Source organism: Marmota monax, unplaced genomic scaffold (assembly GCF_021218885.2).
Source record: "Marmota monax isolate L192 unplaced genomic scaffold, Marmota_monax_Labrador192_F-V1.1 WCK01_AAM20220418_F8-fsc00051, whole genome shotgun sequence".
Classification (NCBI taxonomy): Eukaryota; Metazoa; Chordata; class Mammalia; order Rodentia; family Sciuridae; genus Marmota; species Marmota monax.
In genome coordinates this window covers 16,190,268-16,216,063 of record NW_026695202.1, presented here as the reverse complement: position 1 = coordinate 16,216,063, position 25,796 = coordinate 16,190,268, and the positions used below count along the sequence as shown (strand labels likewise).

Sequence of the window (25,796 nt, the reverse complement as noted above, 5' to 3'; positions counted from 1 at the left end):
GCTAGTTTCCTGCTCCCTCCAGAGTGGCTCAGTTTATGGAGTTTTGAATCAATTCTCCACTGCTCAGAGCTCATGCAGCTCCTCTGCACCCCGTCAGGCAAGGGGCGGAGGCCAGAAACCATATCCCAGCTTAGATCCACCCACAGAGAGGGACAGGGAACATCAACAGAAGTGCCACTGGGAAAAAATGCAGGATGAAGAAAAAAAAAGAGCAAGGCCTGAAGAAACACTGCCCAACCAACCTGGACTCGCCAGACATGGAGCTGAGGACTGTGACAGTCTCCAAGTCTGAAGGCTACCTGCGGGAGAGAAGGGAACTGCAAACATTCTGTAAAGACATTCCCGCCAATGGGAACCCTCCTTCCAATTTCTCACTAAGGTCCTGAGTTCTACGGAGTGGCTGAGCAGGAAGACAAGGAGAAGCAAGAGGAGACATCAGAAATCTCAGAGCATGGGGCTCCTCGGACACCTGCACTGCAGGATTCAAGGAAACCCAAAAAAATCCTGCTGGGAAGGCCTCGGAAACAACGGCTGGCAAAACTCTGAAATGGAATTTCTAAATATTACAATCTTCCCCAAATCTGTCAGCAGCCTGAAGAGCAGCAAAGGGACCTGGAAAATGGGAGGGCGGTGAAGGCTGCGAAGTGCCCCATGTGCCTGACCCTAGCATCCCTCGGAGATGTCCACGAATCCAGGCGCTAAAGTGGACACAGTCTAGGAACGTGGAGGCAGGCAGGGTCCAAGCACACCATGTGGCAGACGGTCAGGAGGTGGACAGGAACAGGAACACAAACCAGCTGGGAAAGCGTCACAGGCGCACGGCGGGGCAGGGAAGGAGGAGGTGAGGGGCAAAGGCCTTGGTCCTCCGCCTGGCACTCAAGGTCTTCCTTCAGCCACGGCACCTGAGCCTCCCAAACACATACCCTTCTCAGGTTCCTCCTTCCCTCCTTAACAGGTTGGGACCACCCCCAGAACCAGGATCTCTAGCAGGAATCACCCCCTTCCTGCCTCCATAGCTTCCCCCACCCCTAGCCACCAGGGTGCAGGAGGGGCAGGAATGGCTGCAGGCAGGGCCATCTCCAGGTTCCCTCTGGATTAGAATGAATAGCCATAACCCTCCAGGAAGAAGGAGCTGTTTCTCGGCATTGCTGCTTGTAGTCGGGGCCTGCAAGGTGCTTCTAGACTTTTCTGTGCATTCAGATTCCCTGAGGATCTTGTGATTCAGAATGACTGGTGTGGGGTGTAAGATTCTGCATTCCAGAGAAGCTCCCAGGTGAGGCTTTGGGGGCTGGTCCAGGTTCACATCAGCAGAGCACCTATCACAAGGCCAGAAACAGACTCGGGGAAGCTATGCACTCCTCCTTACTCTGGACTGGGAGCCACAACACAGAGGACAGGCACTGCAACTGGGTAAGGACGCACCATGAGTCAGCGGGTGCCACACAGGGCCACAGCACAAGAAGGGCGCTCTAAGAGATGGGTGACTGGGCCAGAGAAGCAGACAGGAGGCAGAATTGGAGGCTGAGTGGTCTCAAGAAGGACCACAGGGGCAGCCCCAAGGCCTTGGTGACCTCTCCGTTCCTGCTCCAAAGTCTCATGTTCTCACTGTAACCTGAACACTCTCCACTCTCTGCCCAGGCTGTCCTGACCCAGCTAGAGAGCAACAAAGAGGAGCCCTGAGCAGAGCTTGAGCAAGGCAGGGCCCTCTCCAGGCAGGCTCAAAAAGGTCAAGGACACACACCTGACTAAGGTGGAGCTGTGGGTATTAAGCCAAAACCACAAAAGCTGAAAGGGTTCTACTTACAATTGCTTCTGACTGAAATAATCGGCTTTATCTGTTATCTACCAAAGATAAGGAAGAAAGGGGCACCCCTTCCCTCTAGCAGGGGGAGGGGCCACTAAATACCCAGGGCCTGCTGTGGGTCAGGCCTCTTTCAAGTGATGCTGATATGGAGAAAAGCCTGTGGAGGTACCTGCCCCTCAAGGAAGAATTCCCTGTCTGGGGAGAGAGGCTAAGGGAAACAGTAACACCCATCAGAAATGCCACCTGTGTCTGCTTCCCAAGAGTAGCACAGGGGACTGAGGGAGTTCATTTACTTTTTACCTGTGACTTCAAGCTTGTCACTTTTCCTGTAGCTATTATGAGTAAAATATTATCTTTTAAGATTAAGTTTTCTGCTCAGCTCATTTAAACCACAAAGTGAAGTAAAAGGATGTGTCTCAATAGGAAATTCTTTAAAAATCACGAAAACCAAGAGCCAGGAAAGAAAGGTTTACCAGGTCCACTCTCCTGCTTCAGGCAGAACCACACCTGCCCAGAGGACTCCAACCCACCGAGTGCAGGGTCAAATGGACTGCACTGAAGCCGGCCTCCTCTCTTTCGGCTGACATTTTAGAACACCTCTTTCACCAAGGCCTAATTTATTTTCAGCTTTAATTAAAGGTATTTAGTCAAGCAACAGATTTGTTATTCCCTGAGATGCATCTTAAAGCAGATTTTTACATGATCACTAATAATGGAGAGGCAGAGCAGGCACACAAATGATAAGACCCAGGAACTAAGTCTTGCACCAAACCACCAGGTGTCCCAGTCTCCAGCTCGAAATGGGAAAAGATACGAGTATTTCCCACCACAGAGTGGATTTTGCTACGTCACATTTTTTTTTAGACCCTTTTGAAGGAGTCTGCGTAATGTAGGCGACAGTCTACATTACAGTCTATCAGTTGTCATTTCTGCACCACATCTCCCCATGAAGGGCAAGCAATGCAGAACAAGCAAATGTCCTGCTGCACACGGTCTTGGGAAGGTCCCCTGTAAGGTAACAAGCACATGTAAGAACATCCGTCGGCTCAGCCCTGAAAGTGGACAGAGCGCTCATCTCAGGCTAGGAGCCACACTGGGACCACGCAGAGGGTGACTGGCAAAGAGACCTGGAGCCAAAGAGCCGGGTGCCAGACTGTGAATTTCCAAGTGTGAAATCATCCAAAGTGGAGGTGGCCCACAGAAGCAGGGCAACAGGGAAAGTCAGTACCTTCCCACAACGGCACAGGAGGAGTTCCCAGGCCCGCCACGGAGACCTCTGCACTGCTCTCTCCAGTCCCCTCTGCCAGCCCCTTCCTTTTGGTCCTGTCACATCACTCCTCACAGTGGAGACCTCAACCGGCTCCCAGGTGAGCTCACGCTATGACAGGAAGCAGCCCACACACAGTCCAAATGGCTTAAAACAAAGGCAGGTGTTCCCTGTTCCTGCCATTTCACAGCCACACAGACCTGGGCACAAGGCTAGACTCTCCCCATCTGCACACTGGGAAAACAGCAGCATCTTCAAGGCAGAAGCTAAAGGCACAGTCACCTGACGCCATTGCCCAGAGTCTAGATCAGAAGCCCTGGTGTCACAAGCCCCAGCTCTGGCTACCACGTGATTTAGCCCCCATCTCCTATAAAAATGAGCTGCTTGTGAATAAGGACTGCATCCAACTCAGCCTGGAAACCACAGAGCTCACCAGAGGCCTGGCACAGTGTGCCTTCAGGGAACGTGTGCTGACCCACCAGGCAGAGTGCTGTTGAGCAGTTCCTGTGGCTCCATGGACCCCACACAGGGAGTAGCAGGCTAGTGAGGGCACACTCACAGGTGTACCTACCTGCAGGAAGCCTACTAAGCTCAGGATGAAGGTCAGGAAAGACTGTGGCCTTCAGGTCCCTGAACCCTGACACAAGCCAGGACCAACAGACCTGGGCTCCTGCTCCCAGGGAAGCCTCAGCCAAGGAATGTGAGCACCCACCTGGGAGAATCAGCATTCCACCTCCATGTGGGAGAAAAATGCAACTCAAGGTCCCTGCTGCTCATCCCTCACTTAGGGGCCATCAAGCACCTGGCTTTACTAGCACACAAAAGCCAGCCTCCACAGCGACCTTCTGAGGGTGAGGGACTTGAGTGTCAGTCAAAGAAGCATGCATCTGTCAAATCAGACAGAGGGGTGGGGAGGGAGCAGGAAGGAGGGGGAGACAGGGAGAAGTGGAGAGCCAGGGACCAGATGGAGCCACAGACACTGCCAGCTGCTCCACACTCCTAGCTCACACACACCACCCAGGTGTGCGTGACTCCTCCCTGGAAGTAGAGCCTTAGGAAGTGAGGAACAGGGTTGTGAACAGCTGGGTGAGACAGGCCTGGCCTCTGAGGGCATTATTCCCTGGGAAAGCCACACCCTGTGCCTCATTCCTCTGCTGGGTCAGATGGCTCTGCGATCTCTCCCCGTTCGTTAGCTGTGAGCTCTAGGGCCGAGGACCTTCCCTCACCCTTGCTCCTCTCTTGGCACACAGTATGCTCTTAATAGATATCTATTTCCCTGACAATATGTTTTTAAGGTAACTTTCAAAGACTTAAGACCATGCTGCCTTTACTAAGAACACTACTGCTAAGTGAGAATGTCTGCACTACATTAAATCTTGGAAACGCTGAAGATTTACGTCTCTTCTTTTTGGGTGTGCATAAAGCCTACTGCCATGATTTATACATCCATAAAAGCCATACATTTACAGGCAGGATAGACAGGAAGCCTGGAATGCCTCACAGCGCTCAAATTCCTGCCATCCAGACTATGGATGCCTCAGGCTTCTGACAATGAGCTGTCACACAGAGCTGTAATCAGGACCTTGCCCTGAAGATAAAGCATTACACACTGCTCTATCCATTCACATTCAGATTACAGCTCCTGGCACTCTGGCTTGAGTGTGTGCATGCACACCTGGCCAGCAAGTTCACAGGAGCATAAAGATGCCGTCAGAGCACGAACCTGTCCTGGCCAAGAGCTCCCAACTTGTGTACTGGCACAGTAGCACTTTGACAGCAGTCTCCAAATGAAGTGTGATGTTCCTCAGGAATTTCAGTTTTTAACAGATCAATAATGAATCTGATATTCTGAGTCTAAAATAATGGTGTATTTTCTTCCAAGTGTGTCACTAAAGTGGTTAGTCCCATTCTGAACGTGGTTTTCCTGAGTCTTGACAGAACAGCCAGCAAGCCTTCTACAGAGGTGGGGCAGTGGCCCATGCACACACTGGTGGCCTGTGTGTGCCATGCTTTGCACATGCAGTCCAGGCAGCTCTCCCAGCAGCCCTGCATGGGGATGTGGACCGATCTCACGGGTGAGGGAGGCTAGCGCGTGGGGAGGGGAGGGGAGGGGAGTGGCACAGGACCACAGGAGCTGACTCAGGGAGCTAGCAGGGACAGCACAGGTGTCCCCTGACCACACTCAGGGCTTCCCACACCACCACTGCAGGGACACATCTCTGCTATAGGAAGTGTGCGGCATCGGCTTAACTCCGAATCTGCACATCTCATCACAGAGGCAGAACTCTGTTTTCTTCCTCTTTACAAATTCCAATAACATTAATAAACAGTGCACCCAGTAAAGGTCAAAAAAATGCCAATTTAACCAATGTACGCTAGATGGGCAAGACTGGAGAAAGGGAACCAGAGCCCATTTTTCCTAATACACAAGGTGAAATTACCCATTAAAATTACACATGTAAAATCACTAATACAGAATAACTCTTACCAGAGAATGAAACATCATTGAACTAAAAAAATTCAATTATAATTTTAATAAAATAACTAGAATTTTAGAACACTTTGACTTACAAGGCCCATGTAAAGAAAATTGTTGCGTGTGAAAATTTTTTATCCTATCCATATTTACTAACACTATACTAACACCCTTCTAAAATTGCTAGAAATTATTTTTCAAAATTAAAAACAAATGAATCTTTAAAAGAAGACCAAAAGGACTGATTTCTTTCTCTCCAAAATGATGGAGAAGGAGCTCCCACCTGCCTTCTGGAGCAAATTCTCCAGAATTCCAGCCAGGGTGGCCAGCTCGGAGCCCAGGGCATCCTAGCCCCCGCCAGAACAGTCCTGCAGCTCCGAGTAGGGTGCTGCACTGCTCATCTGAGTTTCTAAAATCAGCTGCTACTCCAGCTCTGAGCTGTTGTCTTGCTTTGTTTAGGGCTGGGGAAGGCAAAGGGTGCAGCTAAAGGTTTCTTCCAGGGTTGACATTCCAGCAGGCAAGGGACACACTACTCTCCCTCTCCCTCCCCCTCCCCCTCCCCCAGGCCTACCCATAGGATTTTTCCTGTCAACACCCCCCCACCACAGCCCTGCTCAGACTTCCCCAACCTTCCTCCTCCACAGGCTGGCCCCTGGCTGGCTGTCCCTTGCTGCAGGTGCAGATAGATCATGGCCACTCCACACCCCAAGTGGAGAAGCCAGTCTCCAGAGGACATGTGCACCTGTGTCTCCTATCCCAGTTCTGTTCCTCACAGGGTCCCCCTCACTTGTCTTCCAGGCCCAGACAGTGTGGCACTCAAGGGTGAACTCAGCTCCAGCCCCTCCCATTCCCCACCTCTGCACTGCTAGCGACTTCATTAAAAAGTTTCCTCTTGGATTTTTCCAGTGAGTAAATTCAACATGGTCACTAACACATACCAAGAAAATAATGACGACTCATTCCCAGAAATTAGTCTCACGTTCAACCAATTATTCAAATGGCCAAGAGTAACATGAGCTAAGTGCAGCCTGTGAAGGGATTTGTAATGTAAGACATGCAATAACACAAATACCACACAGCTCCCCCTGGAAAAGACAGCTGCACTTACAAGTGTGAGCACACGCACACGTGCACGCGCGCGCACACACACACACACACACTCACACTCACATTCAGGAATAAATGACACAAAGCCTCCTGCAGTTTTCAGCAGAGGGGCCTGAAATGCTGTCTAAAAGCCTCCTCAGAAAATTTCAGTCAAACAAAAATGAAATAACCAGGCATATTGGCACTACTCGGAGGCCAGGAGGCCAAAGCAGGATGATCACAAGTTCAAGGTCAGCCTGGGCAACTTAGCAAAACCCTGTCAAAAAGAAAGAGAGAAAATAGACTAGAAATAAACCCACACACACATGAAAAGAATGACAGGGCTTACACGTTTCCCTCCAAGTTGTGCGTCGTCTTAACACACATCTCAAAAGGAGACTGAAGCTCAGGAGTAGAACTGCCCTCAGGATGAACCTGCAGCAAAGATGCAGGGTGGTGGAGCAAGGCGGCCACTCCTGGCCTACCTGGACGGCAGTTGTGTGCGATTTGACCAGTGCTGTGCAGGCCCACTGCGGGCACAGAGACCGCTGTGAGAGCTCTGCGGGCAGCAAGGGCGCCTTGAAGGCTCCTTCCCGGTGCCCTGGCACCAAGAATTCCTGAGCACCAGGATGCTGGCATGCAAGACAAAGCCAGTCAGTCCTGGGCACAGAGGGAGGGCGATGAGGGTCTGGCGGCTCACAGGGGAAAGGGGAACTGGAACGGACCCCAGCCTCTACACTCTCGGTGCCCCTTCCTGATGCTGCCTGTCAAGAGTGCAGGCCTGCTCGAAGGGCCGTAGGAGAGCAGCACCAACCACTGCATGTGGTCAGCAACATCCAAGGGGCACCTGGGCACCCTGGACTAGAGGGGTCCTGGGCTTTGCAGTGAGTGGGATACCATCAAACATCACTGTAAACCCTGCTCAAGGCCACATGGCGCTCGCAGAGGGTAGGTGCTGGCCTGTCACTACTACCAACAATGTAATCCTTATAGCCCACACATGAGCCCAGGAGCTTTCTCCATTTCACAGATGAAGTGAGACTTGGAAGTCCAGCAGTGTGCAAAGGGTCACTCAGTGAGTAAGCAAAAGCCCCAGAACTTAAACTGGTTCTTCTCTCCCACACCCACAACCTCCCTGCACTCTGCTGGAGGCAGGAATGGGAGGGTGCTGGGAGCTGGCCGTCCAGGGCAGGTCGCCGCCGCTGGGACTGCTCTCACTGCTCCTGCTGCTTGGCCTGTAGGACTTGCTGTCATGCTCAGCCCTTTCAGCTCAGGGAACTTGGCTGTCATCCTGCCACTGGGTGGCATGTGCATCCTTCTTAAAGGACAGAAATGAAAAGCCAAGTGGGAGACGGGAGAGGAGGAGACAGGCAGGGAGTTGGTGTGGCAATAAGACCCCGGTAGAGACTGTGCCCCCTCAGGCCACCAGGAATTCTCCCAGGAAAAGGCCCTGGCTCGTCCAGGAGGCTCAGGGAACCAGGGTGGCCATTACCACAGGTGGGTAATGGGCCCAAATACACACCACCAGTGTGGTGCTAGATGCCCTGCTCGAAATTAGATTGGCGAGAGCTGGGGATGCGCCAGTCCCCAGGAGATGCAAGCAGAAGCTGAGTGTACTTGTCCTCAGTCCCCTACACAGAAAGTACCTCCATGGCAGAGAGGGAAAGAGACAGCAGCACTGAGGGAGGAGAAGAGGAGGGAAGAGAAAGGAGGAAGGAGCAGACAAATCAAACTCTCCAGGAGAAAGGAAGTCTCAAAGTCAGGCAACAAATATGCCCAGGCCACGCAAGGAAGGGACGAGAGGGTCCCAAGGCAACCTGGGAGACAAGGCATCTCCTAAGGCCAGACCGCCTGAGACTTGGGGGCTGGCAGCCCCTCGCTCACCCTGCACAGCCTGACCATGAGGCCTTCCGGAAGCTCCGGGGATCACTTTCCACCAGGCGCTAGGCAGCTGTGCTGCCCGCCCTCCCCTTTCCCAAGTGCTCATTCGCAGCGTCTAGAACTCTGGCTGGTACACAGTGTATTTCAAACACACACTTACAGTTCAACAAGTTCAGTTCAGAATTAAAAGCTCTAACCCAGCATGCTGGCTTCCAATTGCTGGGGACAATGTTCCTGCCTTTACCCCACTGCAGCTTGGCAGCACACTGGGACTCCACTTAGGCCCGCAGCTTGAGCCTTAACGCCACTCATGTTCCACTACAGTATGACAGGCATGAATCTGAATTCTGCTAGAACAAGATAAGCAACAGGCTTTGGGGGTAGGGGCAGACAATGACCTCAAGTGCTCAAAAAGAAAATCTGTAACAGGAAAGTCACTCTGATCCTCTTCATTTTCAGTTGCTGCAAGGTGGAAGATCAAAACTACTTAAGATGTATGACAGTTCCATCTTGTTTTTTTTTTTTTTTTAAAGAAATGGAGAAAGCACTATTCTCAAACATTTGAAATAAGAGCACTGCTCTTTTTTAACCAAAGAAATGAAGCCTAGGAAGATATAAAGACATTTCACAATGTCAAAAATATTTCAGGTTTCATTAGATGGAGATTTGTATTAAAAACCTTAAATGCTCATACACGGAAAGTCCATATGCTAAAATAGAACACCCAACAATACAGGGTTAATGCAAATTATATTCCTTTGTAGAAAAATAAAAGAATGTCCGACACATTGAAAAAAAAAAACAAAAACCTGTTTGTCTGCCTGCCCCCACTCCTTATATACAACAAACTGATGTGTGTACAAGTGTCCCCAGATTCCCTCCCATTCCAGACAGCAATAATTTCAGTTAGCAAAATTTTCCATATGATATAATTAATTTGGGGAGGGGCAGGGTACTGGGGATTGAACCCAGGGGTACTTGACCACTGAGGCATATCCCCAGCCCTATTTTTGAACTTTATTTGGAGACAGGGTCTCACTGAGTTGCTTAGCACCTCACTTTTGCTAAGGCTGGCTTAGAATTCACGATCCTCCTGTCTTAGCCTCCCAGACCATTGGGGTTAGGTGCGCGCCACTGCACCCGGCTGAATTAAAGTTTTACTTCTTAAAATCTTTCAATAAAAAGTATAGTTGAAACTGTAACTGCTAAAGCCTAGACTCTTGGCCCAGGAGTGGTCATGGTGCTGTGCAGACTGGATGTGGGACCAGGGCAGAGTCGCCTCAGTTGTCAAGGCACTGTGCCTTCCTGTCCAGCACAGCGGCAGCAGGCACTCTCTAAATCTGTCGTCCTCCTCTCCTAAGCAGCACTTTATTGTAACTACTAAGTCATTCATGTTCACTGTAAAGATCACAAACACATGTAAAAAAGAAAACAACCCTGTGTCCTCTCCGCCAGACACAGCTGCTATCAGTGCTGTTTCTGTGGGTGATTTTGCCTTGCACCAACTCAGATATAAACACAAAATGCAGAGGCTCATTAGGCCTGCCTTTACCCCACTGCAGCTTAGCGGCACACTGGGTCTCCTGCTGTGATCTGCCACTTACCGGGCACCACGAACTCCTAACAGTGCAGCAAAGGCTCTGGAAATATGATCTTTCCTTGGATGCCTACCACACTACCACAACTTACTAACGCATCTCCTACAGATGAGAATGAAGACTGCTGCTGATTATATCAACAATGCTGAGATCAGCACAACTGTTGATATGGTGACCCTGAGCCCTTGCCACACACTCACTTTAGTTCACCTCACAGTGTCTTGGTGCCACACTATGCCCTTCCATTTATGGCTGAGGAAGCCGAGTCATGCAATCGCTGAATAACCTGCTCAAGGTCACTTGGATCATTTGGCAGAACCCAGGGCCAGCCTAGGTGCAGGGTCCCAGTGGGTTTATGTCAAATCTATGATAACCTGCTTGTTTCTAAATCCACAAAATATCCTGGCTTATTGAGAAAATCAGTGCAATATTGTTCTAGTTTTCCATGGTTCATCGTGAAGCATTTTATTCCTCAATCAACCCCAAACTGTTTCTGGCTTTGTTGAAGGTAAACTGAGTTATTCCCAGTGTTTCCTCAGCTGTCCCTCTCTGGGGCTGGTCATCCTTGCCGTGGTGACTTTTTAGAATGTCTCAGCATTCATTCCCAAAGCATATATTCTCTTCATTTCCAGTATATATTCCCTATCTATGTCTGTGTATTTTTGTGACTATTTTATCCTTAAAATATATTTTATTTTAAGACAATTTCCCAATTATTTTCATCTTGTTGTCGAGATTCCCAGCAGGACTTTGACTGGCCTTGTGAATGGGCACAAGCTGGCCCCTTCGCCTGCCTCGCCTCCACCTGGAGGGGGCACACCAACCAGCGCAGCTGCTCCCCACCCCGCCCTGCCGAGTCCTCATTTCTGCTGCTGAACACAGACAGATCAGATCTGTTTCAAATCACCTGGGCTCCAGCCTTCACGGCAGCTGGGCCACCACAGCAATGCCTTGATCTCTGTGCCTGTAGCACAGGGAACCCTGAAAACAGCAGACCCCAAGGAGAACCTCGGGGAACAAGAGAGCAGCTGAGCAAAAAGTGCACAGTCAGTCCTTGGTGTGCTGGTAACAGTAAGGTGCCACTGAGGACATGTCTCAGGCATCTCCTTTCCCAGAAAATGTGAAAGCAGGGGAGCAGGGTGGGGAAAGTAGAGGTCCTGGAGCTGAATTCCACCTGCTATCACACCAAGCAACCTGATTCATGGAGCCAATCACCCTCTGTCCACTGCGCTAGTGCAATCTGTGGACTCTTCCTTGCAAACAGTGCTATTCCTTTCCCAAAAGAGAAACTGGAGTGTTCTTATAACAGTAAGACAAAGGGGAGGGATTTCTATAGTCAAATGGTAGAATATTATGTATGTCTTAAAAAAGAAATTACAGCTGCAACAAACGAACACGCGCACCCTCTGGATAGGAATTTTAATTTCACTTACTTTAAGGGGAATTGTACATGCTCAGGAACGAACGGCGACAGCTTGATTTATGAATTGTGACATATTTCTTGAGCTGGCATTACATTACAAAGAGGTGGAGTCCCAGGCAAGCCAGATCGTGCCTCTGCGTGCAGTCTTCAAGGTGGAGAGCGGGACTGGGAGACCTGCTCTGGCAGAGGAGGCACAGGGCCACTGAAGCCAGGCTCGGCCCCGCGGTTTCCAAGTCACTCGATACTCTTCCAACTGACCTAGAACAGAGTCTGGAATCTCCACAGGCAATATTTCAAAAATATTTTTTAAATATTTACTAGATATTCACAAAAGAGAAATTCAACTCAGAAATGCATCTATGGTTGAACTGACCAGAGAAAAGTCATTCTCATCCTAAAGAAAGTTCTATTATTTGCTTTCACCTTAGTTCCTCCAAAAGCCCATCTATTAGAAAAGTAACTGACACAGAACAGAGAGGAGGATGACTCAGTCTTGGTAAATACCATGAAACGCTATCATAGGTTCCTATTTTAATGCATGCAACTGAGAGAACTGAAATGAACCAGATCTACCTGCCTCAGGCTGCTCAGAAGGGGTGGGGAGGCAGGAGACTGCAGCTCCTCTACTACATGCTTCACACACGTGACTACACTCCATCCTGCCAACCCCACAAGGAAGGCACAACTGTCTCCTGTCCCCATTTCATCCACAAAGAAGCTGAGGCTGCCCCAATTCACACAGTTAACAGATGGTCAACTAAGAAACTAGTCTGGATCTGTGAGCTCTGAAGTGCTGCCTCTGTCCTCTGTGCTGTCCCGGGCCTCTGCCCGTTGGGAGTTGGAAGGCCATGAGCATCCTGCAGAGTTATGGATCCAGACGTTCCAAGCCAAACAATGACAGAGCAATTGATGGCAGAAGGATCCTCTGCCTGCCTCGAACCCCAGGAGACAGCAGAGTCAGGGCACAGAGGCCCTCAGGAGGTTGGACAGCATGTATCTGGGAAGACTTTGGTTCACTAAAGATGAACCACTAAAGGAGACACTAAAGGAAAAGGTGGTGGTGGGAGGTGTAGGAAGGGACTGAGCTACTGAAGTAAAATTGACTGATAATTAAATCAAATGTTTCATATGCCACTGTTTTGGTGGCGGTCAGTTATATACATGTATTAGACTGAAGACTCATAAAAACAACAGCCCATGTATACTGATATGAATTAATAACCCGTATATGCTTCCGTACACGCTTCCACACAGAAACCGAGTACAGGCAGAGGCCGAGCGAGGAGCACCAGGGTCCAAAGCACAGAGAGGAGGAGAAAGTATTACTGCATTGGCGTGAGAGGTCCTCAAGGAGAAAGCACCCTGGGACCTGGAGTTCTAAAGGCCAACTTTAGGTCACTCAAGGAAGAGTGGAGGCAAAGAAGTCCACTGAGTGCTAGCGGAGATGGAGAACACAGACACCAGCCCTGTCCACAGAGGGTCAAGGGCCATGCTGGCCTGGCCCATTTTACAGATGCTCAAAAGAGAACCCCCACCGTGCACTAGTCAAACATGTATTTCTTTACAGAACAACCATTCCACCAATCGTCATCCAGCACTGGCACAGAGAACAGGCACCAAGAACAACGAGCTGAACGAAGCCATGGGAAACAGCCCATCTCCTTCAGCCTTATGACTGAAGACATGCCTGAGACAAGAAAGGAGAGGGCCGACAGCTGGCCTATTCTCGGCTCCTGTGGTCACCAGGGAAGCTGAAAAGCACTGACCTCAGGTCATCAGTGGATAATGTGTAAACCGCTCTGCAACTTCAGAACCGACAGCAGTGAGGCACGTGTAGTGGACAGTCATCAATATAAAAATCGACTGTTGTTCAAGAAAAACTTACTGAATGCTTTCCATGCACTATGTTCAATTTAAACAAACTTAATGAAAAATGTATCATGGAGACTTTGATTTCTGTGAATGAAAGCCCATGACTGCTGAGCTGGAGGCGAGCAGGGTCCTGCTCACTTGCCGACTCCTCCACACAGTCCTGACCTGTTCTTGAAGGAAGTGACGCTGCTGCGAAAGCTGTGCACAGTTGGGTTTTTTCTTTGAATAAAGCATTCACTCAAAAAGAAGTCGGGTCATCGGTGAAGAACAGAAGAAAGGGGAAGGCAAAGAGTCAGCCACACACTGTCACTCCAGGAAGAGCCCAGGAGTCTCTGCTCCCAGCCACAGCATTAACACCCACATGCCTCTTTTAACAGAAGCCAGAAAATCTCCACCCAGGGTTCAAGGGTTTAAAAGCAGACTGGTCATTGCAGCTGCAGCAAAGAAACACTAAGCAAGCTGAGGACAAGAGATAAGGTATGAGGAGCAGTCAGGAGGGACTTCTCCCTTCCTGCTGGGACCTGGGGAAGGAGGGCTCTAAGTTCAGAAAACACCACAACCCATCACATGTGCAGAAGGCACAGCCCGAGCCTCATGGGAAGGCTATGGGTAGCAGGAATCCTAAGGCCAATCACCCCAACGCTGATACCTTGCTCAAGGGTACGAATCCCAAAAGAAGAGGTTCTCCCAGCCTATGAACACCCCTGCTCAGGGGACCGGCCAGCCAGAGGGCAGTGTCTCCTGGCGGCTCTTCTCGGACAGGCCTCTGAAAGTGGACCTTAGCTGGCACTCATGGTGTGCACATACACATGCGCCTGCTCTCTCTCCACTAACATGGCTGCCGAATGAAGACGACGCAGCCCGGCGTTCTCACTCAAAAGCAGCGGGCTGGGCTCCCTCAGCCTCTCAGGGCCTTGATTTCCTCACTTAGAAAACGATGAAGACAAAATCTTTTCAGTCTTCTTCAGAGGCCCCACAGGCTGCAGTGACTTGGGAAAGATGAAAAGGACTCCATAACGGGAAGGGCCACAGGAGAGAAGAGGTGCCATCCAGCAGGTGGACACCACACTGTCGCAGAGAATGAGGAGATACAGACGAGCAGAGACTCGAAAGGCTTCTGCTCAAACTCCAGAGGAAACAAAAATTCTAGAAAAGCTTGTGTCATGCACAGTTTTGAGATCCTGGGTCAAGGAGGCAAGGTCCCAAGGTATTCCAAGAATGGAACCTTCCAGGAGAAGAAGCCCTGTCTATCAAGGGAATGCACATATTTGACAAAGGAATGATGGGAGACAGCCGAGAGGACCACCAGAGTGTAGGGTTAAAGCTGGAGGGGACTCAAGAGACATGGCTAGCAGCACCTTTGTTGTGAAGCCCTCCAGGAGGTCTATTTCAAACCTTCTCCTTGAAACTCTCTGAAAGCTCTCAAATGAGAGGCACCAGGATGTAGGAGAGGGAACACAGGCCTGGGAACGCACCAGGAGGATGGCCTTCCGTGAAATGTGGTTGGCAGAACCTGCTGTTCAAGACCAAGGCAAAGATTAAAGCTGGTGACACCTGCAGCTCACTGGGTACAATGTGGGGACACAGCAGACACTAAACAAATAAATCATGGCTAGTGCCTTTGTTCTTCTGGGTGAAGGATGAACCCAAGCTAGGTGAGGTGGCACAAAAGTCCCACGTTGTATCTTCAGTCTCAGTGCAGACACAGGCAAACATCCTCCCAGGCTCCAATTGGGAAAGAGTGGAACAATCCACCCAGGCAATGCCGTGAGAACAAGGGGCCCAAGGATAAGGACCTGCTTTTCCCAGAAACCATGACTGCAGCCACCTGAGTGCTCCTGAACTCCACCCCTGGAGGCAACAAGGAGCAGGGAAAAGGTTTACAACGCCGATTGGAATCAGGATTCAGCTACAAGAGCAGAGAAGCTCCAACACATCCCAAATACAATTTTAGTGCTGCCTCTGAATCTTTGGAAAAAGAATAACACCTCCGAGGTAATGCTTTCAGGTTCAGGCCTCTGTTGGCACAGGGAAGGAACGGGGCGAAACAGAGGCCTTCTAATATCAGAGTTGACTCCCTCCTCCCCTCTGCAGTGTTTGCTCAGAAACCAGCAAAGCAATGAGCCACCACACAAGTAAGAGCACCCTGTGGACTTCCCATGGGCCCCAGGACCTCCACAGCAGCTTGGGCGCACTCTGTATTTACTTACGGTGCAACCTGATCCCCACCCACTTCAGGGAGTTATTTCATAAGGCTTTTAAGGGTTACTCTATTTTGTTCCTATAAGAGGCCAATCCAAATTAGCAACAAAAGAGTAGTTAAACACAAGAAAAAACACTTCTTTTGTGCTCCTCAAGAAAGGCAGTCTTGGTCATTAAAAAGGTAAAATGTCTTATTCTATCAACTTTTTTTAAAAATAAAAATCAGTCTAGTGATTTTCCAAGGGCAGATTAGTAGTCTTACACTCATGCCTGCTTGGAGATGAGAAGGGTGCCAAAGGATGCAGACAGCTAACAAAAGGACACGGTTCCTGCTGTGATGTTATTTCAAAGGAATTCTTTTTTTTTTTTTTAATTTTTTAGTTATAGGTGGACACAATATCTTTATTTCATTTTTATGTGGTGCTGAGGTTTGAAGGCAGTGCTTCCATGTGCTAGGCGAGTGCTCTACCACTGAACCACAACCCCAGCCCTCAAAGAATCCTTAACAGTACCAACCACTACGTAACAGTTTACTCCAAAATGCAGGATCTTTTTAAATCTTCATTTTATTTTTAATCTTTACTCCAAAACATGGTATCTTTTTAAATGTTTGTTTTATTTTTAATATTTATTCCCCTTTGTTTTTCAGACTGGATGACCCTACTAACACATTTATATTAACTCTTTCCTCTGACATTTCTATCTAGATGTTAAGCATTCAATAATTTCTTACTAACTCCACATACTGTATTTTTTCAACTCTATATTTTCCATTTGGTTTTTTTTTTTTTTAACACTTTCTATTCCTTACCAAGATATCCTATCTTTTCATTCATTGATATCTGATGCAAATTCCTCTGCGTCCTTGAACATGACTACAAATGCTGTTTTAAAATCCTTATCAACTCACAGAAAGCTTCCACCAATTATCTGTTCTTTTGAGAATAGGACACATTTTCCTGTATGTCAAGTAATTTTGGTTTGTATCCTAGACATTATGCTATGGAAATTCTGGATTCAGTTATATTCCTCTAAAGAGTGTGACTGATATTTTTGTTTTAGTGGGCAATTATCTTAGCTGGAAACAAACTGAGAATTCTGGAGTAGAAGCTCAAATCTTGGCACAATTATTTTGTCCTTAGCTTAGCTTCTTGGAGCCTGCTCCACATGTGTAATTCAGGAATCAGCAAGGATTTAAGTAACTGATACATAGATTGTGGGGCTCACTCTCTCCTTTACAGGCTCCTCCCCTCAATTTCCAATAGCTGTGTTTGCACACACACTCTTCTTTGGTTTTTCAAGCTGAAAGACAACCAAAGCGTCCACTGCCCTGCATAGCACACACTGTACCATTTCCTTTTTCAAAGTGTCAATTTCACTCCAGAATCTGCCTGTTTTGTCAAATCTGAGTGTCTTCAGATAGCTGTCTTCTGTACAGAGTTTATAACTATTAAGTCCAATAGGAGCTCTCTAGTCCATTCACTTAAAGAGAACCTCGGACTCCCACCCCATTTTTCACTTTTTCTCACAATGCTGTGGGTCATGAATTCAGAAAAGGCTTTGCCAAATCTGTGTGGCATCGGCTGGGCACATAAGGAAACAAGGCAGGATCTGTTCCCAACAGAGTTCTCACACACATAGTTGGTGCCCTGATGCTCCCTGATAGGTGTCTTTATTACATCTCATACTCCAGGGTCTCTCCATGGGGACTCACCAAGTCCCATCATGGTGATCTCAGGGAACAAGCACTACTTACATGGTGACTGGCTGCTACAAAGTTAGAAATAGGATCCGCCAGACCAATTAAGAGCTACGCCAAAAATGGTACAGAATGGCTCCTACCATGGTATATTGTTCAAAGCAGTCACAGGAGCTGAACAGATTCAAAGGGATGGAGAGATAGGTGCCAACCCTTGGTGGGGGAGTGACAAAGTCACACTGCAGAAAAATATGTAAAATAACATGTTTCTGCAGACTTCTTGGAAAATATAATCTGCCACACATTTAATGAACCAAAACAAAAGTCACTCAAAAGTAGAACTTCAAGAGACTCCAACAAACAACTAGTTCAATGTGAAACATGCAACCCAACCATCCTGCAACTCTTCACTCTCTCCCGTGACTGAAATAATGGCCTCTACACTATTCAGCAAAGAGCTTTCTAAAAGCAATCTATTGATTTTCCAAAGACTTAAGACTTAAAAATGTATGTCCACCTCAAAACACACAGAAGAAAAGCTTCTTAGATACAGGATCCGCCAGACCAATTAAGAGCTATGCCAAAAATGGTAACATCATTGGTAAATGTAAAACACAGTCTAAATTAAAGGGACCTTTGTTTTGTTTTTTTCTTAGAATAAATATCAAAATAACTAGTGTTTCTTTAATGCATAGTTTGTGCTAGAAACTGTCTAGGCCTATCAAACACATTTTCATTGACTGGGAGACATAACAGTGTTCAAATGCCCAGGCTGTGAACAAATATCAGTAATGTACAGGAAAAGAAACTAGCTCCAACTCAGGTCAAAAATAACACGAAATTAGAAAAAAACACAATCCTAATATTAACAAATATGATTTACTGTGTTTATTTGTGGGAATAATATATGTTTGTTTTCACTGATGTTACATATATAATTTATGTATCTCTCCTCAATCTATTTTCTAACCACCTCAATTTTTCACTCCAAAAACATAATGTAGTTTAAACTCTAAATAAAGCAAAGCACGAATGACACATACTAATAAATCATCTTACCTTGTCTTGGTTATCTTTATTCTTGTAACACAGATTTCCAATCAAGCGAATAAGATGAGATTTAAACCCCTCGGCCATATTTGAGATGTCACCTTCTGCTTTTATGCAACCAGAGGTACTGAAGATGTTTGTGGTATCTTTTCCAGCTACATGAATTAGTCGTAAAAGATCTAGAATGAAAAAGATAAATAAACTTTATTTTACACAAGAAAATATTTTTTAGTATTGGTACTAGCTTTCCATAAATAAATCTAATTTATTTTAATGCATTAAAAACGAATAAAGATAGAGTACTGAAAGCTTTCTTTAAATAATGATTAAATGGCTCTTCTGCTTTTGCATTCTATTTTTTTGACTCTAGTTTTAGGGAGATAAGCCATAATTATTTACCTTGATTTGGACTTTCTACTTTACCTACAAAGAAAAGTTGGATAAAAATTTCCCAATATCTTCCTTACCAAAATAAATAAATATCATACACACACACACACACACACACACACACATATCTTTCTCTCTGTAAGAACTCATCTGATAACGAGTCAGCTAAGTTAAAATCACAACCCATGTCTGTAACAAACCACACCACAGAACCAAGAGAGCTTTCCACTTCTGATAGTCAAATAATCCAAGACAGACCTGCTTTAGCCACAGTCAGAAAAATAACATTGTTATACTCTGTGGATACCTCTCCAGAGCCTAGGAAAACAGATGATCTTCTAAGACCTGTGAGTTCGTGTTTCCACATTATTTCACTTAACCCTCTCGCCAAACCTAGTAATGGCAGACATCAGGTTCCCAGTTTTATAATGGAGAAATCACACTCAGAGAAGTTAGTAACTTGGCAGAGTGGGATGGCAACCCACACTCGTCCTGGCTCCACAAGGATTCTAGGTTGGCGGTGTTTTATTTTGATTATCACTAAAAGCACTGCACTCAAAATAGCACCCCAGGAGGGGATTCTAGCACCTCCTGCAGCTGACTGCTAGGCATCTGAGCCTCTGATACAAAGTCACTTTCCTTAGTCGATGGGCCTCGAGCATAAACGTGGCCTCTTTAATGGAAGAAAGCAGGGAACAGAGATGACCAACACCAAAGCTCGGCTAACCACAAGGAGCAGGTTCCATTTGAATTATTTTCCAAATAGCTTTTTAGTAAAGATATTAATACTTCAAATAACGGCTTCCTGCTTAAAACTGCTTTCCTGTAAGAACAGAATATATAACACACATAAAGTACTTTTCTATGCATTCAGTAAATAAAATTGTGAAAAATTCCCTGCCAAGTTTCATCAAGTTAAAGTAATATAAAAAAATAAAATCATCTTCATGGTCACAAGCCTCCCCTCTTCCCTTCCCCATCATCTTGGTCATGTGCCTCCTGGTGACATACCCATTGCCAGCACCCGCACCACAGTCTCACTGTGCCCATCTTCCTGAGCAGGTGTTCCAAGGTCAACAGGAAGGAAGTGGTGAAACTTGATGTGGTTTCAGGTCCACCAGCCTCTGAAGCCTGAGCTAGTACCACAACACATGACTCCCCTCAAGAAGAAATACCCAAAACCCTCAAAGTGCATCAGAAAACTGAAAATTAAGAACCTGTGTTTGGATTTACATTGCAGCATGACAAGTCAGAGATTTCTTAACTAAAAACCCTATGTGTGTACTTCACTCACCGACCACACGTTCCAGCAGGCCAGGAAAGCCCTGCAGATAGCCTAGCAGCTCGGTGTTGGCCGTCATTTCACACAGCACATCCAGAAGCCTAATGGTGGCCAGAGCCTCCTGCAAAGTATGTGAGAAGCTAAATGATTTCATTTTATAGATCACTATGAGAGAATGGAATACAACGTTAAATATGAAAGTAACATGTAACACTGCGTTTAGTAATGTAATTACTGAAAGGAGAAACTGAACCAAGCAAAACAAAACAGAAGTATTAAATATGTCCTCAAATAATCATCTCCCTAACAGCAGACATCTGCCAGGGAGAATGCAAGATTATGTGTCATTATGTGTCTTCTTGGAGCAAAGAGTCAGAAAAGTTCTTATTCAAGCAAAAATACCTTCCAACAGCGGGATAAATGTTCAAAATTACTAGTTACGCGTACATAACATTTATGCAAATACTTTCTTTTTAAAGCGTTCCCAGTGTTCAAGTTCTACTTTAAAGATGCAAATATCCCATGAAATACATTAATTTCTTGTCCACAGGAATCCTGTAAAGTGTTGTGGTTGACAAACTCTGGCTTCAAGATCTCTGTATTATTTCTGGGTAAATAAAAACTTATATGCAGTATCTTGCTGGGTTGGAAAACATAATATTATTTGAACATGTGAATTCACATAACTACTAAACGATCTACATCAAACAGACTGCATGACAAGGAGCTACCACATACCAGCTTCATGGCATTAGGTGGTCTACATGGAATTCAAAGAAGCAGTTTTTATAGAACTTTTAAGCCCCACTGTTAAAGCATTTGACAAAATGTGGTAGAGACTATAAGCTTAGGTCATAAAGATAACATTCTTCAAAAGAAAGATAAATTACTTTGTTAATACCAAACATGTACTTATTATTCTCTAATTAGGACATTTAAAGGTAATATCTTCATCTAGAAATCATAAAATAAATAGCAAGAAATAGCACATTTCTAATGCCTTGGATCTTTAACCCTACTTCATAGCTTTACTTGCTAATTACAGAGTTGGTGGGGGGGAATCTAGATTAGAACTCTCAAACTGTACTTTGAACATGGAGACTTGAGCTAATGCATGAATGTCTCAGGGCTCCGGCACCCTCTTTCCCATTTCTCCTGGAGAAACAGCTGGCTGATTGGGGTGAGGCAGAGCTCATGCAGACACCATGTGGCGAGGAAGCTGAGAGAGACCCCAGAGTCATCAACGAGTGAAAAACATCAGGAAGAATCACAACTCAACATAAGCCAGGCAGTTTTAAAGTCATGATGCCACAAAGATAATTAATTAAACCAGTTCACTGGTCACCTTGGGGTGAGGGCACAGAACTGATCAATTACTCTGAAGACTGAATCAAGGGGCAATCAAGCATTTCCTTGCCTTAACTAAACCATACTGTCTGGAGCCTAACAGTTGGCTAGGGAAAGTTTCTCTTTATAAAATATGCCTGCTAATAAGTGACAAATGACTGTGACAGTCAAAATGCCAAGGCTTCACATGTCAACAGTTGGGAGATTGAAGTAATCATCAAGGCCCACCAACACCTCAGATATAGAAGGCCAATCATTCTGCGCCTCTGCTGAAAGTGGGCACCACAGCAACGAAACACAACTGTGAAACAGTAACCCATATCTAAACACACCTCAAGAACTAACCCTCTTCCATAGGCAGAACCCACCAGAGACGCACACACCAACATCGGAACCGTAGGCAACCCCCCAGGAAAAGACGCCGGCACCTTAGCTGCAGCTAGCACACGGGAGAGGAGAGGAGGAAAGGAAAGCCTAGGTATTCAAGGAAGGTGGAGACCTAACCCATTGTAGGCATGGCCATTATCTGCATCCATATTTAAAAAAAGAACTCGAAAAAAGTTTATCAGACAATGGAGAAAATCTGTACACTATTTATCTGGTATTAAAATTTTCCTGTTAAACTTTACAGGTACATTTATGATGCACTTGTGTCTGATGACTCCTCATCTTTTAGGGGTACAAGTCTGTGGATGAAACAAGAGTGAACTGTGGGACTGGAGTAGTTCAGGGGGAGCCCTGCCCAGCAGGCCTGAGGTCCTGGCTCAACCCTGCACCACACACACACACACACACACACACAGAATGAACCAGAAAAAAGGAAAAGAATGAATGAGGACACTGGAGCTGGGGACGGCTGACTGAGCTTCACTACACTTTCTTCTCTTAGTCTGTTTGGAATTTTCCATGATTAAAAGACAGAAATAAAGAGACAATGAGACGGGTTGAAAGACATGCACTGAAAGTGTCTTTCCAGTCCCTAAATTCTATGATACTAACCAAAATACACCCAAAAGAAAATTAATTTATCCCCACCTAAACATGCCCAATTTTCATCATTAAAGTCCTTTTATTAATAATGTGTTCCTAATGAGCATCTGGAAATTAAAATTAACAGCCAGGAAAATCACTCTTAAAAAACTAAGGGTAACGAGTAAAATGTCCTTCCAGATATTTAAAAGTACCCTAAAACTATATTAATTAAATCAGGTACTGAGAGACATACGCAAACAAAAGGAGCAACATTCCAAAACATTTTGAAAGGGCAAAAGGAAAAAAAAAAAAAAGACTGGTCTCCTGGTCCAACTCATCTCTCTAACCTTCAGCGTTTGAGCCATTCTAAACCTTTGTAAGTGATATAAGAATAAAAATGATGCCAATATTTTTGCCCAAAGATATGCAAATTAGTTGTATCAGGACAGAATGTAATTAATCGTTGCCTTCTGCAAAGGCCAGTTCTGCATGTATTCATTAAATATATTTTACGTGCATGTAACAAACATACATGGACATATGTTCATTTAAACGTTCCTTTGCTACATACAAACATGTAGTTCTTTACGTTTTCCTTTCTCCAGTTAACATCGTACTGGCTCCTTCTATAAAAGCTGAACATCTAGAAATGGATCCAAACGTATGCAGCAGCTTACTACATCAGAAAGTACTAAAAGCAGTGAAAACAGTGGGCTGTTCACTACATGATCTGACTCGGTAACAGGTCAGCATTTGAGAAGCAAGGGGTATGTACTGCTCAGCAGAGTAAAAGTTCATGCTCAAGGACACCCCACTTACATGCACAGAAAACAGGCATGCAGAGGTGGGAGACTTCCAAGTCCACATGCCAGCAATACAGAAATACTCAAACCCACCCCGACGCATACCAGGGACTTTATAAAATCTTCCACAGTCAAAGGACATAAATAACTCATTTGAATCCACACATCATTTCTTATCTAAAAATAAATTCTATATTAATCAAAAGTGTGGTCTAGGAACTGAAAGAAATGGGGTTTACAGGTATATATGTCCACGTTGTAAGTGGAGAAGTTTACTAAATTTCTAAATTTGGCAAAAAAATTCAGGTCATTAAGGATAACATTGATAAGCCTAACTACATTAAGAACAAACAAAAAATTCTAAAAGCTAAATACACTACAAATAAATTCAAACAAAATTAACTATCAATGTCAAAGATAACCTAATATGCAAAATAAATGAACATACTGGCCCTGAAAAACAGTAGAGAAATGTAATTAGTCAGATTTGCAAAGGTTGTGTTATGGTTTAGATGTGAGGTGTCCCTCCAAAAGCTCATCTGGGAGAAAATGCAAGAAGATTCAGAGGAGAAATGATTAGGTTGTGAGCAGATGAGCCCAATCAGAGAATTAATCCCCTGATAGGGATTAACTGAGTGGTTAAATCAAATGGTGGGTGTGGCTGGAGGAGGTGGGCATTGGGGTTTGGCTTTGAGTGTATATTTGTATCTGGCAAGTGAAGACTTCTCTGCTTTCTGATCATCATGTGAGCTGGTTCCCTCTGCCACAATCTTTCACCAGATGTTCTGCCTCCCTTGAGCTCTGAGGAATGGACTCCACTGTCTAGATCAAGACCTCTGAAACCATGAGCCCTTGAGTGAACTTTTCCTCCTCTACAATTGTTCAGGTCAAGTCCTTTATTCATAGCAGTGAGAAAGCTGACTAAGACCGTTGTGACCCACAGTCTTGCACTGCAGTGTTCTTTCATTTAGAACTGTCTCTAAAATGTAACTCTCTGACCTGTTATTCAATTTCTAGGTATTGATAATCCCAGATTTACTTGTCCAAAATTGCAAAGAAATGCCTAGAAAGATATTTACTGTAGCATTATTTTAAAAAGTTTCTTTTAAAAACCAAACCTGGAGGGCTGGGGTTGTGGCTCAGCGGTAGAGTGCTCACCCAGCACATGTAAGGACCTGGGTTCGATCCTCAGCACCACATAAAAATAAATAAAATAAAGGTATTGTGTCCAACTACAATTATGGGGGGGAAAAAAAAAACCCTGGAAACAACTGAAGTATCTATAAGAAACAAATGAAAAAAATCATGGTGCATCTAAATAGTGAGATGCTATTCAAATATTAACAAGTGCATTCGTGTTAAGATGGAAAGATATATAAGTTTTATCACAAGTAAGTGACAAACCAAGTTAAAGAACATCATATGCAATAATGTGAAAAAGGAAATAAAAAGCATGTAGTTGTGTGTATATGCAACAAATATCTTTAGGAAAAAAAAACAGAAATACATGCAAATAGCTCTGTAAAAAACGGGCTAGGCAAAAGGAAGGAAACTTCTTAACTTTGCTCTAGCTTAAATAATTTTTCACAACAGAGAAAATATTATTTGCATAATGCAATAATTTAAGCCCTTATCAAAATGGAATAAAACAACACTATTTTTACTTATTCCACTAATATACATTAAATGCCAACTGTGTAAAATGATTTAATATGGAGTTGCAAGAGCAAAGAATGAAAACCCTACAAACTAAGAATAATTCTCACCACATACAGATGTAAGGAAATATGAAGTTAAAAGAAATGTTTTTTGAGCATTCAGAGGAAAGGCAAGGCTCATGAGCAGTAAACAAGATGTGGGAAACTAAATCTCAGATCTTACAGATTAAGCATTCTGGAGCTGACAAGACGTATCCAACCTGGAAACAAGAGCAGTCGCATTGACATGAGAACCCAAGACGAATTCTATAAAAGAACACGTGCACAAAACTTGGGGTTCTATGACCAGGTATATAAGTTAAAAAACAAACACAATTAATATGACCCTTCTCACTCTCACTTTCCAGCCACTGCATTATGAGAACTTTATTGACTACCTCATCTGCAAGAGTGCCACCAATGTGTGAGCGTGGGCTTTGCTGAGAGGGGAGAGAAGTGAGCCCTGGATGTAGCTCTCACTGACTTTTGTGCACAGATGCCTCTGCCACAGGTGACTTCCAGCCAACCATGGACACCTAGCTCAAATCCCCGATGTGTGGTACCCAACTCAGAAGCTGGTGCAGGTCAGGCCAACTACACTGGGAACTATTTTAAACACACACATGGGGTCTTCTTAAGAACTACTGTGGCACTTACTTTATTTATTTACTTTTGCACCTATCTTGAAGTACAGCGAGTGTGTATTAATCTGCACGAGTCATGAGTGTGCAGATTGATGCACTTCTTATCTCAGCTTTTCCTACTCCATTAACATATAATTCCTCCCACCTTGGAGAAACAACTATTTAAGGGGAAAACATAAATTTTCCTTAAAAAAAAAAAAAAAAAAAAAACCACTAAGTAACTCCGTACTACAGTACTGAAATGCTTTCAACACAAGTCCTGGGAATGGACCAAAGCTGTGACTTAACAAATGCAGTGTTATG

At 45.4% G+C, this 25,796-nt stretch overlaps 1 protein-coding gene across 1 annotated transcript in view; it reads right to left on the bottom strand.

Annotated features, from left to right (window-relative positions):
• The window catches only part of Atxn10 (ataxin 10), a 142,857-nt gene that overhangs the window by 51,056 nt on the left and 66,005 nt on the right, over positions 1 to 25,796 (bottom strand). Inside the window, exons 8-9 of the mRNA XM_046429403.2 lie at positions 20,043 to 20,151; positions 18,368 to 18,537 (exon numbers count right to left, since the gene is read on the bottom strand). Of these exons, the coding sequence (XP_046285359.1) occupies positions 18,368 to 18,537; positions 20,043 to 20,151 (279 nt within the window). The remainder of the gene's footprint in view (positions 1 to 18,367; positions 18,538 to 20,042; positions 20,152 to 25,796) is intronic.